Source organism: Calidris pugnax, unplaced genomic scaffold (genome assembly GCF_001431845.1).
Source record: "Calidris pugnax isolate Ruff unplaced genomic scaffold, ASM143184v1 scaffold188, whole genome shotgun sequence".
In the NCBI taxonomy this organism is placed as follows: Eukaryota; Metazoa; Chordata; class Aves; order Charadriiformes; family Scolopacidae; genus Calidris; species Calidris pugnax.
In genome coordinates, this window is record NW_015091257.1 from 12,898,168 (window position 1) to 12,913,641 (window position 15,474).

Below are 15,474 nucleotides of genomic sequence, written 5' to 3' on the forward strand. Positions count from 1 at the left end.
AAATTGGATAAGAACATATATATTATATGGGGATAACTAATGCAGGTATCTGCGCATCTGTTGCCTGAGCTGGGATTTCACAAAGTGGCAAGCCTTTGGAGTTTTATCCCTAAATAGGAAGGGAAAGACTACTTCCTTATATAATAAATTTTCAGAATTCTTCGGTTTTAGGGGAAGGGGATTGAGGAGAGACAAGGATGGGTCTTGACTCTGTGTTCACCGGTGGTCCAGTTTGCCCTTTTTTGGCCATGCCACCTACTACTGAGTAGCCCCAAGGCTGCAGCACCAGGAGAAATAGTTAGCTATTGACCTGAGCTAGGAATAACTGCTAATCTACCTTTCTCTTTCTTCTTCCAGATTGAATCCCGCAAGCGCCTGGCCAGGACAGTACTGGTCTTTGTGTGCCTCTTTGCCTTCTGCTGGCTTCCCACTCATATCATCTATTTATACCGTTCCTACCACTACTCAGAGGTGGACACTTCAGTGCTGCATTTCATTGCCAGCATCTGTGCTCGGATCCTGGCATTCACTAACTCTTGTGTCAATCCGTTTGCTCTCTACCTGCTCAGCAAGAGCTTTCGGAAACAGTTCAACAACCAGCTGTTCTGCTGCAGAGCTCGCCTCCTCATCCGGTCCCAGAGCATGGCCAGGAGCACCACACGAATGACCTCCCTCAAGAGCACCAACCATTCTCTGGCCACCTTTAGCCTTATCAATGGCAACCATGTCTGCCATGAAGGCTATGTCTAAAGGGCACAGTCAGGGACCTCCACATCATGTAGCTAGCGTGGCTGCTTGGTTTTGCTCTGTGGGGATGGTGGGTAGCACACATGCATGCACATGTGTGTGCGAGGAAGTCTGATGTGCTCAGAAAACTCAGAGGAGCTTGAAGCATCCAACATTTCATCCTGGGTTGAGGTTGAAGCATCCAACATTTCATCCTGGACTGAGGTGTCACCAGAGCTACAGATCATTGAGCACCAGCGCACAGGAGCTCCCTGGGAAGCGCTGCATTGCTTCAAGACCTGCTGCTTTTAATGAGAGCAAAGAGAGCATCTTAGGATCAAATCTAGTTTGGCTCTGCAAGTTCTTCATCAGTTTCTGCTCAATCCCGAACTCAGACAGACTTACAGCAGTGACAAAACCATACCAGGTGCACAAAGTTTGTCAGAACAGTTGCATCCAGCAGTTCATGGTATAATATATTTTGACACCAAAATAAATCCATTTAAATAAGGTAAATACTTTTACAGAAGAGTTCAGTGTAGGTCATTTATAGACTTTTCAAGTATTTATTAATGTTCTGAGTACAGTATTAATTCATGGTATAAAAGATATCAAGAGTTTACTGGGGCATGTCTGTGTCCCCATCTGAAATGAGCAGTATCTTGCACCACATCAATGTGAAAGCAGTAACGTGAATAAATGTGAGTTGGAATATGTTTACAGTTTTAAATGTGTGAGCTTTTGCCATGTTGTGGAGGTCACAGCAGGGCATTTTCCAAGCATTACTGTTTTGCTCTGCCTGTCTTCAAGGTGTGAGATAGTGAATGTTTCATCACCTAAGGGATACCCCAAAACTTTAGTTGGGTTTGGCTAAGGACAGGCAATTAACAGAAAATGAAGCACAGCTATTTTTCATGTAGTAGTGCTTTGTAAAACACCCTAGTTTTCAGTAAAAGCTACCAGTGATGCAAGGTCTGATCTCCAACACAGGTTTTTTCCTTCTATCTTCACAGAAACCTGTGGAGAAAGAGTGTTAAAACTGGCTAACAGACTGGAGAATCAGGTCTTCTGCAGTGTTCACTCCAGAGCAGTTCCTGTGCCAGGTATCAACTATTCTGGGAACAGGAGCACAGTGCCCTGCAGAAAACAAACTCTTGAAGTGCGTGGGCTATAGGACAGGCAATGAAGCTGAACACCCAATAAAAGAAGCTGCTGCAAAATGAGGCCATAAACCAATCACTGTAACTGAATATTGAGCTTTTAATGGCCCTCATCCTCTTTCGTGATGATCCTCTTTCTTACTACGGCAAAAGAAAAATGAAAGCTAGTAAAGCTTTGTGTTGGACTTGCTCTGTGAATGTAGGAAAAAGTCATGTGTGCAGTGTAAACACACTCAACCCTGCATCTGCAGCTGCCCAGGGATGCTGGTGGGAGCTGCTGTCTCCAGGGACTGCAGAAGGGCTGCGATGCCAAAGGCAGAGCTCAGAAAACTCTGAACTGGTTTTGCCTTTGAGAGCTGTGCCCTCTGGGTGAGGTTCAACACACAGGTACAGCTGTGTGAGAGCTCAGGATGTGGCCACACCACATATGCTGATGTGCTGCTAGGGGCAGTCTTGCCCTATCCCCCTACCATCCCTGGGCGCCACCACCACCTGTGTCACCTCCTCCTGCAGGCTTGAGTGCTCCCTCTCCCCAACCAGCCTGAAAAGTAATGTGATGGGGTTAATTTACAGCTGAGTCAATTCCCTTGCACAGCTGCCTGTGTAGCTATGGTGTTAATTTCAATTAAGTGTGCTATCTGAGGTCATAATTTACTAAAATTTTCAGCAGGATGGCACTTTCTCTGATCTTTGACATGAAGCCACATACAGTACCAGAAGCCCAGTCTGGACCATGTCAGGGAGTTTGGTCAAGTTTCGAGCTGTTCATGGCATTTCAAAAAGAGAAAAAATTTATCTGACCTGAAATATTTCTACTAAATATTTTCTTCGGCCCTGTAAGAACTTAATCGAATGCCAGCAGGAGTTACACACTTCAACAGCAGCCACACCATCTGCGCTACGTGATATGTCCTCCATTTGGGTAGAAAACAGATTACTGTTGCTTTACAAGAGGCTCCAGTAGTTTCTGCATTTTTGTTTCTGAGGGAAAGGGGGAAGCACAGCAATGATGTGAGAAAATCATAAACATGGGGAAAAGAGCACTGCTATAGTTCCCTCAGGACGAAGCTGAATAAAGACCCTGCCTCCCTGAGAAAGATGCTGTTTTGAACACAGGAGAGGTATGAAGACGTGGCAACATGGAATTAAATAAGTGCTATTGATTTTACCCTTGTCTTCCTAACAGAGCTAGCGACTCCTCTGAGGACAGAAAAGATGGTTTTGGCTCTGATCTGGAAAGCGCTTTCCAGAAATGCAACTGCAGGTGTCCACATGTGTCACAGCCTCATTATTGCTTAATTTTCTTGGTATTCCTTTTCTCTTTGTTTTCAAAGCCGATAGACAAAAATTTATGGGGAGTTCCATGCAAATTGTAATCCTTTCATCAGAATCTAAGATTCTACCTACAGCTTCTTTTAATTTTTAGCAACTTAGACTAATCCTTTTCAGATGTGATGCAAATTTTCAATAGCATTTTTCATTTTATTCAGATCCCTGCCTACCCATTTAATCTCTTTAAAACAATTAGGTGATTCTGTTAAAAAAATCAATTGAAAAAAGGTTTCTTGCAAAACGTATTTTGGAATTTATTTCACAAACTTGCACTCATTTTTTAATACTATAGAAAGAGCAAATCTGAGGTTGGAATTGTTTCTATTTCATCCTTGTATTAAAATAATGAAAAAATTAAAGGCAGCAGTTGAGGTCAGGGAAGGAAGACTCAAGAAAGTTTTCTGAAATATACCAACATGTAATTGAAATAGTTGTAGCTGTAATTGGTTTTTTGTTTCTCGCTCCTTGTCTCATTACCTTGGTTTCAAAAACACGATGTACTTTACACTGCTGCGGCAGTCTAATTCCTTATCAAGAGCTACCTTGGTGTTTGCTGGCACAGCCACAGCACTGATTCTTTCAACCTGAAGCGTTGTCTGCAGCGGTTCGTGTGTTTGATAAATTTTCAAAGTGCCCAAGATAAAAGCCCAGCCCTGGCAGGCAACTCCAGAGCCACACACTGGGATACTGCCCAGTCCAGGGAAGCTTTGCGGTCCTTGGTGGGCAGAGACCCTGGCTGTGACCCTGGGGTGGCTCTGCACCCCAATTCTCGGATTAGGTCTTTCCACCAGCACCGGGAACATTGCAGTGGCATTTTAGAGCACGCTGTTTGGGAAACACTGCATTTCAGTGCTCAGAAAGACAGTGTCCCTGAAATGCCTGGCTCCTGGAAGGCTGAGAAATTTTCTCATTGTGGTCCACACAGACACCTCCAAAACTGGAAACACACAAAATTCCCCTTGAACCACATAGCCCTTTGGGCTTGATCTGCTCTGTCCCGTCCAACATGTGGCAGTTGTATCATATTCAACCAGCTGCAGGGTGTGGGTGGGGGAAAAATGGTCTCTGTGTCTGGATGCTGTATGTTACATACCAGAGGAGCATCGCTATTTACTACAGTGCAGCTATGCTTTCATCTTGGGTCAGAAGTACTACAGGTCAGAGGGTTATTAAAAATATGTAACTGCTGTTAGATGAATTGGTGTGAAATACGAAACTAATATGTAACAGGGACATATTGAGTTATATCCAGGCTTTCTCAGGAGAAATTAAATAGGACAAAATATTGCTCTTCATTAGGAATTTGAATTTTTTGTGATTCCTGAATTCCCTTTGCTCCCATTGAATGTAGTGGGAGATGAAGGTGCTGAGTAAATCACAGCTTTCAGCTGTTCTTGTTTTAGTTCAGGATTATTCGGTGCAGTTTGGCTCTAAAATGATTTCTCATAAGTTTGGAAAATCATTGCAAAGAATCAAAAACTATAGAAACTTTCTACTATTGACACCAGGTAAAGGATTCAGAGTCCTTCAGCTCTGCCTGCAAGGTTTATTTGTGTTGCAGTGTTTCCAAATATTGCCTTTTTGGAAATGTTTAAATATGAAAAATCAAAGGTGTGATTCTGCTGCATGACAACAATAGCTGTAAGCAAGAAAAAATGTCACATGGTTGAAAGGAAAGGTTGTATTATTTCCACAAATGTTTATTTGAACACAAATATTTGTTTTATTGAAAAAAGCCCCACCAAATAATATATAAGGTAATGAATCTTTCGTTGTTTTAAACACACACACAAAACAACATAGTTCAAAGAGCCTCTATTTACCTAACAAGAAAACAGGAAATCTGTTATTGATATGTGTATTCCTGATTCCCCCCATTAGGTTGATTTATATGGAATGAATGTTATAGTTAAAAACTGCACGGTTTGGCAGACAGAATATACCTTCTTGCTCATTTTTCTGACAAAATACAATTTTTTTTACAGCAGAAAACCATCTGTGTGTATTCAGTTGGGAAAAAACACCCTGGTTTTCAGCCTTCTTTAAAGGCAAGAAGTTCAGTGCTGCTTATCTGAGCAGTAAGCGATCCCCTGAATGTTAACTGCGTGGCTCATCGCTAGTGCTAGGCACCATGATGAAAACAGGGTAGCTTATCCTCTCCATCCTGGGAAAACACAGCAGATGATGGGCCTTTATCACTCATAATAAATCATTAGAGATTTTTTATGCTGCCCTTTCCAAGAGGAAGAAGCAGCAGTTCAAGGAGGCAAGGAAATACTTAGATGGCGTTATTCAAAATTTAAAGTTTTCTCCTTCTTTACTGAAATGTTTGTACTATCCTTATTCAATTTTTTTTGCAGTTGTTTTTGTGACACCATCTTTGTACTCACTACTATCTTTTCGGCTTGAAAAATGTGCAGGTAAAGAGATAGCCGATTTGGGTGTTCTGTAAGCTGATATTTATTTAGGAACAGAAAAGTTGCTGTAGGGCTGTAAAAATGTATTTTAGTTTGGGTAGCAACAGACACCCCTCACAAGAGAGTTCAAGCAGCCCACAGCTGGGTCTCCCCAGCGGATGGTGACCCTGATGAGCTGCTCTTACTGCAGCCCTCCCTTGCAGGGGGTATTTCTCACACCTGAAGCTCATGTGCACAGACCCCAACCAGGTTGTTCCCCCAAAGCCAGCAGCCCTGCACCAGCTGCATGCCTACGCATCTCTTCTGGGATTCTTCTTGTTTCTAACCCCTCATTCTTCCCCAAAATAGCTGCAGAGTTTTACCCCTGCCATCCTGCCTGCAGCTGGGGCCATAAGCAGCTGGGTGGGAGTAGTGCTGGGATGTGCAGGAGATGGGCAGAGCATCCTGCTGGATCCCTGGAAGGGGAGGCACTACACATCTCCAGGCACTCCACATGCTGTTAACTTGGCTCCAGGTTACAGATCTACTGTAACTTTTTCCTCCTCTGTAACAGTTTCCCGAGGAAACCTGAGGTTTATTTGCACAGACCACCTTGGAAGGCCCAGCACCTTGAAATTGGTGGAGCTGGATGTGGATTCACACGTGGTCCATGAGTCCTCACCCAGGCAGGGCGTCTGTGTAGGTCATGCCACAAAAGAGATGAAAGAGTCTACTTTGGACTCCCCCACCCCCCGCCTTGGAAAATCCATCACTGCTGGCCAGCTGGATGAGTATTTATGTGTCTACCTTGCACTTCATAATAACTAATCACTGCAATTTTAAATCTTTTAAGAATAGAGACTGAATAGTACTCTGCTTAATGCTAAGATTATCAACGAAGACTATATCTAATTTTATATTAAAATCACATCCACAACTCATTTTAAAAGTGCCTAATTGCTTGTTTATGGAAATAGCTACTTCAAATTATTTCTGTGATTAGCTTGACTATTTTACCATAAGTGGATATGAATTAAAGAGAATTGATCATAGAATTCTTTTGAAATAAAGGATTTGATCTATCTTAATGTAAATCAATTACACTTAACGGTAAAAAGCCTGCCTTACGCTGAACATCATTTTGTAAGTGCTGCTCTGTGTTTTCAAGGCAAGTCAGGTCCAGCCACTGTGTTGCTTTGAAGTGGATGGACCTTGGCTTTGTGTCAGCACTTCCAGCTCCGGAGTCAGACAGTGTATTATTGCTGTTCACACACCACCATCTCCCCACAGTTTCTTTTTAGTGGGTGGTAGATTTAACACCGGTCTCTGCACTGTGAGGCAGAGAAGGATGATTGTAACACCTACCCATTGAACAAGTCTTCTTGTCCAAAGGGTTCAGGGAATTTTGAAGAAAAGAAAAGTGGTGCTTCTGTCTAGGTTTTATGACTGGCCTCAACCAAAGCCAAAGCAGGTAGAAGTGTACAGCCTACTGGCACTGGAGGTCAACAACATAGCTGAGAATAGTCCCCAGGGGTGAGGTGCCTCTCTCCTACCTATTGCCCTGAAAAATCAATCAGCCTCAGCGAGCTACCATCTTCTCTCCACCATCCATGGAGATGGACTGGCACATCCAGCGGACATCATACCTCCTGTTTTGGACACTTCCCTTTGCATGAGACACAACATCCTATCTCTCACCACCCAGACCAACCTTAGATGACCAGGATAGGCTTGATGTCTTAATTTTAAATGGCTGATGTCTGTCCAGCCAAGTCCCACCAGACCTTTCCTGAGTGTCAGCCCAGGATCTCTCACTGCTCTGCCCTGCCAGCAGAAGGGCGTATGTGATGCCCCATTCTTCTATTCTTACTAACTGCTGGCTGCAGCCCTGGCACCACTATCTGATGCCACATTAGGCAGGTTGTTAAGATGGTTTAAAAAGGAGAAAGTGGCTTTTATTCCTCATAAGTCACCTTAATGGGGCACATAGGAGACCTCTTCAGATGGTGGGTCAAGCCTTTATTCGTTTGGCTGGCCCTCTGGGGCTCTCTAATTCCCTTCTGGCATGATAGAGGGAACCTGCTGTGAATGCACTCCTGATGGCCATAGTCATCCTTTGGGATGACTCTAGACATCTTGCTTAAGCTTTGTTAGACCATAAATCCAACAGAGCCATGGCCTGTCTCCCCTCTACCATGTTGTTACTCGTGTAGCAGACTGAATAGGAGGAAAACTCAAAAGAAAAATGTCTTACTGCCATAGACTCATTCAGGAGAAGAAAATAGCAAATCCAGAAAATTCTCAGGCCAATCTCATGCCTACAGTGTTTGCACTTTCACTATTTATGCCAGAGGTTGAAGATGAGGAACAAAAGCAATGGCTAGTCATGGTCCTTGGTCTGATACGCACTAATATCCTGTCTGCCATGAAAGGGGCAACCTGTAGGAACAACATTATTTATTGATGTCCAGAAGGAAATGTGGTGTTCCTTGGGAAAGCTGGGTGTGTTTCTCCCGTAAGTGTTGTGTTGCGTTGCATTTCAGTGAAAAGGAAAGCTGTGCTATACGATCTGAGGGACAGAGTCTAGGTTGAAAAAAACCCTAATTTTACAACTGTGAAACATTTCCCTTACTCAGCAGTTAAAAGCCTCCAAGTGGAACCCATCTCATCTCCAAGAGGCAGAGCCCTATGAAAGATAAGTGAGCACTGAACTCCAGAAGGGTATTTCCAGTTCAGTTGGTTGCTCCTGAAGGAAAAAATCGTTGTGAGCTTCTAATCATTCTGAATGTGCATTCAAGACCATTCAGTTGCTGGCAGTCTAGAATGAGCCAGGAATTGATTGAGGAAGTGTGGCAATCCATTACCATGACATGCTCTTAAAAGTATCTTAAAGAGACCTCACAGTATTTGCAAATTATAAAAACCATAACAGAGAGAAGCAGTTACATACCATAAACTGGCTCTACCAGAAGCACTAATACTCTGAAGACAGCTGAAGACACAACCCACTTCATATCAGTTTCCAAGTGTATGCGTGCAAAAGCTTAGTTCTGAACTACAAGACTGTACATATTTCATAAATTGTGTGTAAATTTAATATCTCCTATGAATATTATTTATTGCTTTGTAAAGTAATGTATGCATGCATTCAGCCATCTGTGTGGAATGCAAATGTTTTGAATTGCTGTGTACAGAGGCAATGCAGTTTATTTTACTTGAAACATGCTTTGCTTTCTCTTTTCCAGAGGCTGTGTAATCTGGTATGAAAACCAATGAAAAGTAATTTCCTTATCAAATGAAAATTTGCATAAATGCTAATGTCTCAGCTCCCTTGAAATAGCATTTAGAAGGAAACTGAGAAGAAAAGAGTCAAAATGTGAAAGAATGTGTTCTCATTTGGGGTTTTTTCTTTGCCTTTGGATATATTTTCTAATTTTATACACCATGATTTTAAAAATGCTCACAAATGGCCTCCACAGAAATATGGACTCAAACCGAACACTTTATCAAAAAGTAAATATTGAATTACACAAAGCTTACAGCTAATAAAGCATGATAGACAAAATAAGAAGGCTTTTGTTGCTTTTTAGTTAGAAAAAAATCAAAAGTTTCATGAGCATTTTAATTCACTTACTTTTGTGTTAATTTTCAAGCATTAGAAAGGGTTATCTTCCAGCCACCAAATAGACAACAGCAGAGGCAGTGTCACCAAGAAAAAAAACCCTGAAATTCTCTTTTCCCATTGAGAATCCTCATCCCAGAGCCAGTTTGCCCCCGCAGGCAACGCTGGACTGACAACAGATGTGCATACCATAAGGACTAGGCAGAGGTTTTTTTAAATTTCTAGTGCTCCCATTTCTGCTGCCACTGACGTGAAGCAGCAATGGAGATGCAGGTGCAGTGAGAGGGAGCTGCAGATGGAGCAGGGGCACGGAGGAGGCCACAGACAGAGAGGAAGATGAAAAGATGCAGTCAGTGTTGCCTGGTAAAAACAAAAGGCTCAGAGCAATTGTGTTAGAATAATTGAATGTGCCCAACAATTATTGGCTGTGAAACTCAGCTGCATTAGGTTGATTAATTAAAGGAAAAATACAGAGGCATGTTATAGAAGCTCTCCTGTGCTACGCTGGCATCAGTGGGTTTTGTGTCTGGCTCACTTGGAAAGAAACCCTAAGTGGCCTTTGCTTTAACACCCATACCACCATTACACAACAGTTTTGGCCCTCCAAGAATCAATTGCAACTTGCAGCTTGAAGAAGAGGGTGCTCTTGTTGAGCATTACTGCACCGGAGGTCATCAATCCATTCCACCGAGCCTTTAACATATTTTCCATCCTCATTACAAACAACACTGCAAGCTGGACACAAACACCAGGCGTGTTAAGAGTTCTGCAGGAGGCAGAATGTCATACTAACAGATGCATGTTTGTTTGAATCTTTCATACTTCAGTTTCTTCTGCTTGGCATTGTTTGATTCAGATTTATATTGCTGCTCACATTTTGTTCCATGTTTCAGTTACTATTAATAATATTATTTAAAGCTTAAATAGCATAGGTAACTGAAAAAGGACTGTTTATTGAAGGAGTTCTCTTTAGACGTTTGCTCTATCCACCTTTTGAAGCTTGAGTTTCTTTTTCCATACTGTTGGTTACAGTCCTGTTATATATTATTACATGAAACTGCTTCTTATACTGCATTTTCATGCAAGTCATCAATGTATTATAATAATAAACACCATGAAATAAGCAGAACACTGCATTTGAGTAGGTATTTTCAGACAGTACGGGTATCAAAACTCAGACCTTTCGCTGTGAATTTGACTGAAAAAGCTATGGAGTCCAATATTCTTCCATTCTTTTTTTTTCTCTGTTTATAATATAGCACTTTTTGCACAAACTGGAAAGTCCCTGGTACTCCTTGGAAAACCTGCAGCATGAAGAAAAGTGTTGCAAGATTTCTTGTAGCACTGCACATGCTGAAGTGCCCGGAGATTGCAAATTCTACATGTCTGCAGTCTGATTTCTCTCTGCTTGGGCAGACAAGGCTAGTGTGAATTGTGCTGGCACGTCGGCAATCTCATGAATTGTGCATGTGAAAGAGTGAAGAAATAATTAAGTATCTTTGTGTAGCTTTTAAGACTGGGATTGTTAAAGAAACCTGAATGCTTACTGATATTTTCAAAAATCCTGGAGTACGAGAAATTATCTGAATAGCTTTAAAATGTAAATGGAGCATTTGATATTAGTGCCTGATCATATCTTCTGAAATGATACTCAGTTGGCTATTAATTAACCTTAGGAAAGTTTTGTACTTTTTCTGGTAGCATGCATCAGCAATTCTTGAACAGCTTCATCATACAACATGTAGAGAGAATTGCCTTTTGCTGCCTCACATTACTTGCAGGTAATAGAAATGTTCCAGAGCAGAATGATTGCCTCTCCCCACTTTTCTGTGCTTTTCTTTCTTTCTGCTACATGGTGTTTTATGTTAATATTGATTTACCAGGTCACACATATTTCCATTTGCATGGGAGATCTTGCAGGCTCTCTGCCACGAAAATATATTTTTGCGATGTTTCCTACAGACTTAGGGGTTTATTAAGATATTAACTGAGAAAATACTTCAAATCTCTACCTAGTAGCTCCTCAGATTATTGGGTTTTATTAAATTTTCTGCCACAGGTTTAAAGGCATTTACCAGGCAATAGAGTGAATGAAGCTTCTTTTCCTATATTAATAAGAAGGCTTTTGTTGCTTTTTAGTTAGAAAAAAATCAAAAGTTTCATGAGCATTTTAATTCACTTACTTTTGTGTTAATTTTCAAGCATTAGAAAGGGTTATCTTCCAGCCACCAAATAGACAACAGCAGAGGCAGTGTCACCAAGAAAAAAAACCCTGAAATTCTCTTTTCCCATTGAGAATCCTCATCCCAGAGCCAGTTTGCCCCCGCAGGCAACGCTGGACTGACAACAGATGTGCATACCATAAGGACTAGGCAGAGGTTTTTTTAAATTTCTAGTGCTCCCATTTCTGCTGCCACTGACGTGAAGCAGCAATGGAGATGCAGGTGCAGTGAGAGGGAGCTGCAGATGGAGCAGGGGCACGGAGGAGGCCACAGACAGAGAGGAAGATGAAAAGATGCAGTCAGTGTTGCCTGGTAAAAACAAAAGGCTCAGAGCAATTGTGTTAGAATAATTGAATGTGCCCAACAATTATTGGCTGTGAAACTCAGCTGCATTAGGTTGATTAATTAAAGGAAAAATACAGAGGCATGTTATAGAAGCTCTCCTGTGCTACGCTGGCATCAGTGGGTTTTGTGTCTGGCTCACTTGGAAAGAAACCCTAAGTGGCCTTTGCTTTAACACCCATACCACCATTACACAACAGTTTTGGCCCTCCAAGAATCAATTGCAACTTGCAGCTTGAAGAAGAGGGTGCTCTTGTTGAGCATTACTGCACCGGAGGTCATCAATCCATTCCACCGAGCCTTTAACATATTTTCCATCCTCATTACAAACAACACTGCAAGCTGGACACAAACACCAGGCGTGTTAAGAGTTCTGCAGGAGGCAGAATGTCATACTAACAGATGCATGTTTGTTTGAATCTTTCATACTTCAGTTTCTTCTGCTTGGCATTGTTTGATTCAGATTTATATTGCTGCTCACATTTTGTTCCATGTTTCAGTTACTATTAATAATATTATTTAAAGCTTAAATAGCATAGGTAACTGAAAAAGGACTGTTTATTGAAGGAGTTCTCTTTAGACGTTTGCTCTATCCACCTTTTGAAGCTTGAGTTTCTTTTTCCATACTGTTGGTTACAGTCCTGTTATATATTATTACATGAAACTGCTTCTTATACTGCATTTTCATGCAAGTCATCAATGTATTATAATAATAAACACCATGAAATAAGCAGAACACTGCATTTGAGTAGGTATTTTCAGACAGTACGGGTATCAAAACTCAGACCTTTCGCTGTGAATTTGACTGAAAAAGCTATGGAGTCCAATATTCTTCCATTCTTTTTTTTTCTCTGTTTATAATATAGCACTTTTTGCACAAACTGGAAAGTCCCTGGTACTCCTTGGAAAACCTGCAGCATGAAGAAAAGTGTTGCAAGATTTCTTGTAGCACTGCACATGCTGAAGTGCCCGGAGATTGCAAATTCTACATGTCTGCAGTCTGATTTCTCTCTGCTTGGGCAGACAAGGCTAGTGTGAATTGTGCTGGCACGTCGGCAATCTCATGAATTGTGCATGTGAAAGAGTGAAGAAATAATTAAGTATCTTTGTGTAGCTTTTAAGACTGGGATTGTTAAAGAAACCTGAATGCTTACTGATATTTTCAAAAATCCTGGAGTACGAGAAATTATCTGAATAGCTTTAAAATGTAAATGGAGCATTTGATATTAGTGCCTGATCATATCTTCTGAAATGATACTCAGTTGGCTATTAATTAACCTTAGGAAAGTTTTGTACTTTTTCTGGTAGCATGCATCAGCAATTCTTGAACAGCTTCATCATACAACATGTAGAGAGAATTGCCTTTTGCTGCCTCACATTACTTGCAGGTAATAGAAATGTTCCAGAGCAGAATGATTGCCTCTCCCCACTTTTCTGTGCTTTTCTTTCTTTCTGCTACATGGTGTTTTATGTTAATATTGATTTACCAGGTCACACATATTTCCATTTGCATGGGAGATCTTGCAGGCTCTCTGCCACGAAAATATATTTTTGCGATGTTTCCTACAGACTTAGGGGTTTATTAAGATATTAACTGAGAAAATACTTCAAATCTCTACCTAGTAGCTCCTCAGATTATTGGGTTTTATTAAATTTTCTGCCACAGGTTTAAAGGCATTTACCAGGCAATAGAGTGAATGAAGCTTCTTTTCCTATATTTATATTCCTATATTCCTACATTTATATTAGGAGGATTAGCTGCACTCTTATTCAGAGCTGGTCTAATGCGGCTAAGGATATTTTTCTTGGGAGTTACTCACGGGTCCTTCAAGCCACTTAATCAATTCAGTTTAATTAATATGATTTAGAACTGATCCTTGTGCTTTACCCACACCCTTTTAATGTAAGGCACAGTCCTGCAAAGTATTGTGTAACCTCAGTTCCTGCTAGTCCTGCTGGAGCAGAGAATATTGGCCTTTGATTTTGGTAGATTATTATTTTCTTTCTTATCAGTTTGAATTTATTAGTAGTAACTATTCCCGAATTTATTAACACTCCAAGAGAGACTCCAGTAAACTTGTGACTGCAGCTTTCATATAAGAAGGGAACAAATATCACAAGTCACTGTATAGTCACATAAACAGATCTTAGAAAGTACTATAAAATTCTAATTAAGGCAGAGGATCTACAAATACATTCTCTTGCACTGAAAATGGAAATATAGCATATGGTGTTGAGGAAAACAAACAAATGTTTGCTGACAGGAAAATGTGCTCTCACTGCTGTCTTGCCAGCCCATGGTAACTTTCTGCAATGACGTTCTCCAGAGCCTTCCGGATACATAGAACTTTTCCAGGAACAAAAATGAGTTTATGCAGGAAGGACCAACTGAAACGTTGCTACAGCTGAATTTTGGTGTGTCAGCAGTTGAGAAATTTGAGCTGAAACATTTCCAACACTGGAGATAAAATGTTCCCTATGGAAAGGAAACGCCTCCTATTCGTTCAATTTAATCGCATTTAATGTAGCCCGTTAACAAGCCCCTCTGAGTCCAAGGCTATAGTGGCAGATCAGTCTTAAAAGGTCTCCTGAACCCTACCAATGCACCTGAGTCTTTTTTCAGCTTCACGTAAGAGAGCACAAAGGCAACTCTCTAAAAACATAAGTCCACCTGCACAATCCTGTGCCACTCTGCTGCTCATACAGCAAGCCGCCTTCTACTGCAAACAACAGGAGCTGAAACATCACTAATGCTGTAAGACCCTATAATATACCCTTGTTAATTGAACGCATTATCTTCTGTTGCTTTCTGTAGCAGGGCCTTGCAGCTTTATGTCCAGTGTATGCATACAAGCAGGTGTGGATCACAAGCATCAAAATTGGTGAGCCACCAATTGGCGAGTGGGATGGGAAACCAGGGGACCAGCTGTGAGCACGCTTGGTGTACAAGCACAGAGGTGATCCAAAGTCCCTGTAGAGCAGTGCCTTTCCAGCAGCACTGACTTAGCAGATTTCTTCTAAATGACAATAAGGCTTCGAAAAAAAACAACTGGGAAGGATGAGTGGAGTCTTCTTAAGCCATGTAAAATGGTTATTGAGAAAAGCTGTGCCTAGGGAAATGGGCAGGGAGATAGCTGGAAAAAAAGTGATGGAGAAGTTCAAGAGGAAGGCTGAAATTTGCAAAAGTGACTGGCCACACATGCCAGCATTACTTTCAGTGAAAAAAACAAGGTTACCTTACTCTCTTTTCAGAGTCAAAACATCAAGACACCTTTGAAAACATCCCAGCCCCTACCATTACCTCCACCGTGGGCACTGCAGTGAGCTAGAGCTGCGCCTTACCTAGCCTTGGCTGAACCCTCTTCATTGAAAAGAGGGATTCACACTAATTTCACTACTGCTAAGCATTTAAATCTTTTTTGTTACATTATTTGAATGTGCGTAATTGCTATGCTGACCTCTTCTATGAGCACAGGACCAAATTTCCATCTGAACATAGCTGTTGGCAGTATATAGAGGATGTTAAGGTGGGTCTAAATAAAATTTACAAACAAAAGCAAAGTCACGTGGCTGAAGACAAAAATCTGATTCTTTGGTTTTAGAATTTGCTGTTCACTGCAGTGAGTTTATGATTAAAATCAGGGCAGTAGAGATAAAAAACAAATACCAGAAAA

General features: G+C 41.3%; 1 protein-coding gene across 1 annotated transcript in view; it reads left to right on the plus strand.

Annotated features, from left to right (window-relative positions):
• Window positions 1-6,654, plus strand: part of GRPR (gastrin releasing peptide receptor) — a 29,259-nt gene extending 22,605 nt beyond the window's left edge. Inside the window, exon 3 of the mRNA XM_014960161.1 lies at window positions 358-6,654. Coding sequence (XP_014815647.1) covers window positions 358-750 — 393 coding nt within the window. The 3' untranslated portion in view covers window positions 751-6,654. The remainder of the gene's footprint in view (window positions 1-357) is intronic.
• The last annotated feature ends 8,820 nt before the right edge of the window (window positions 6,655-15,474 follow it).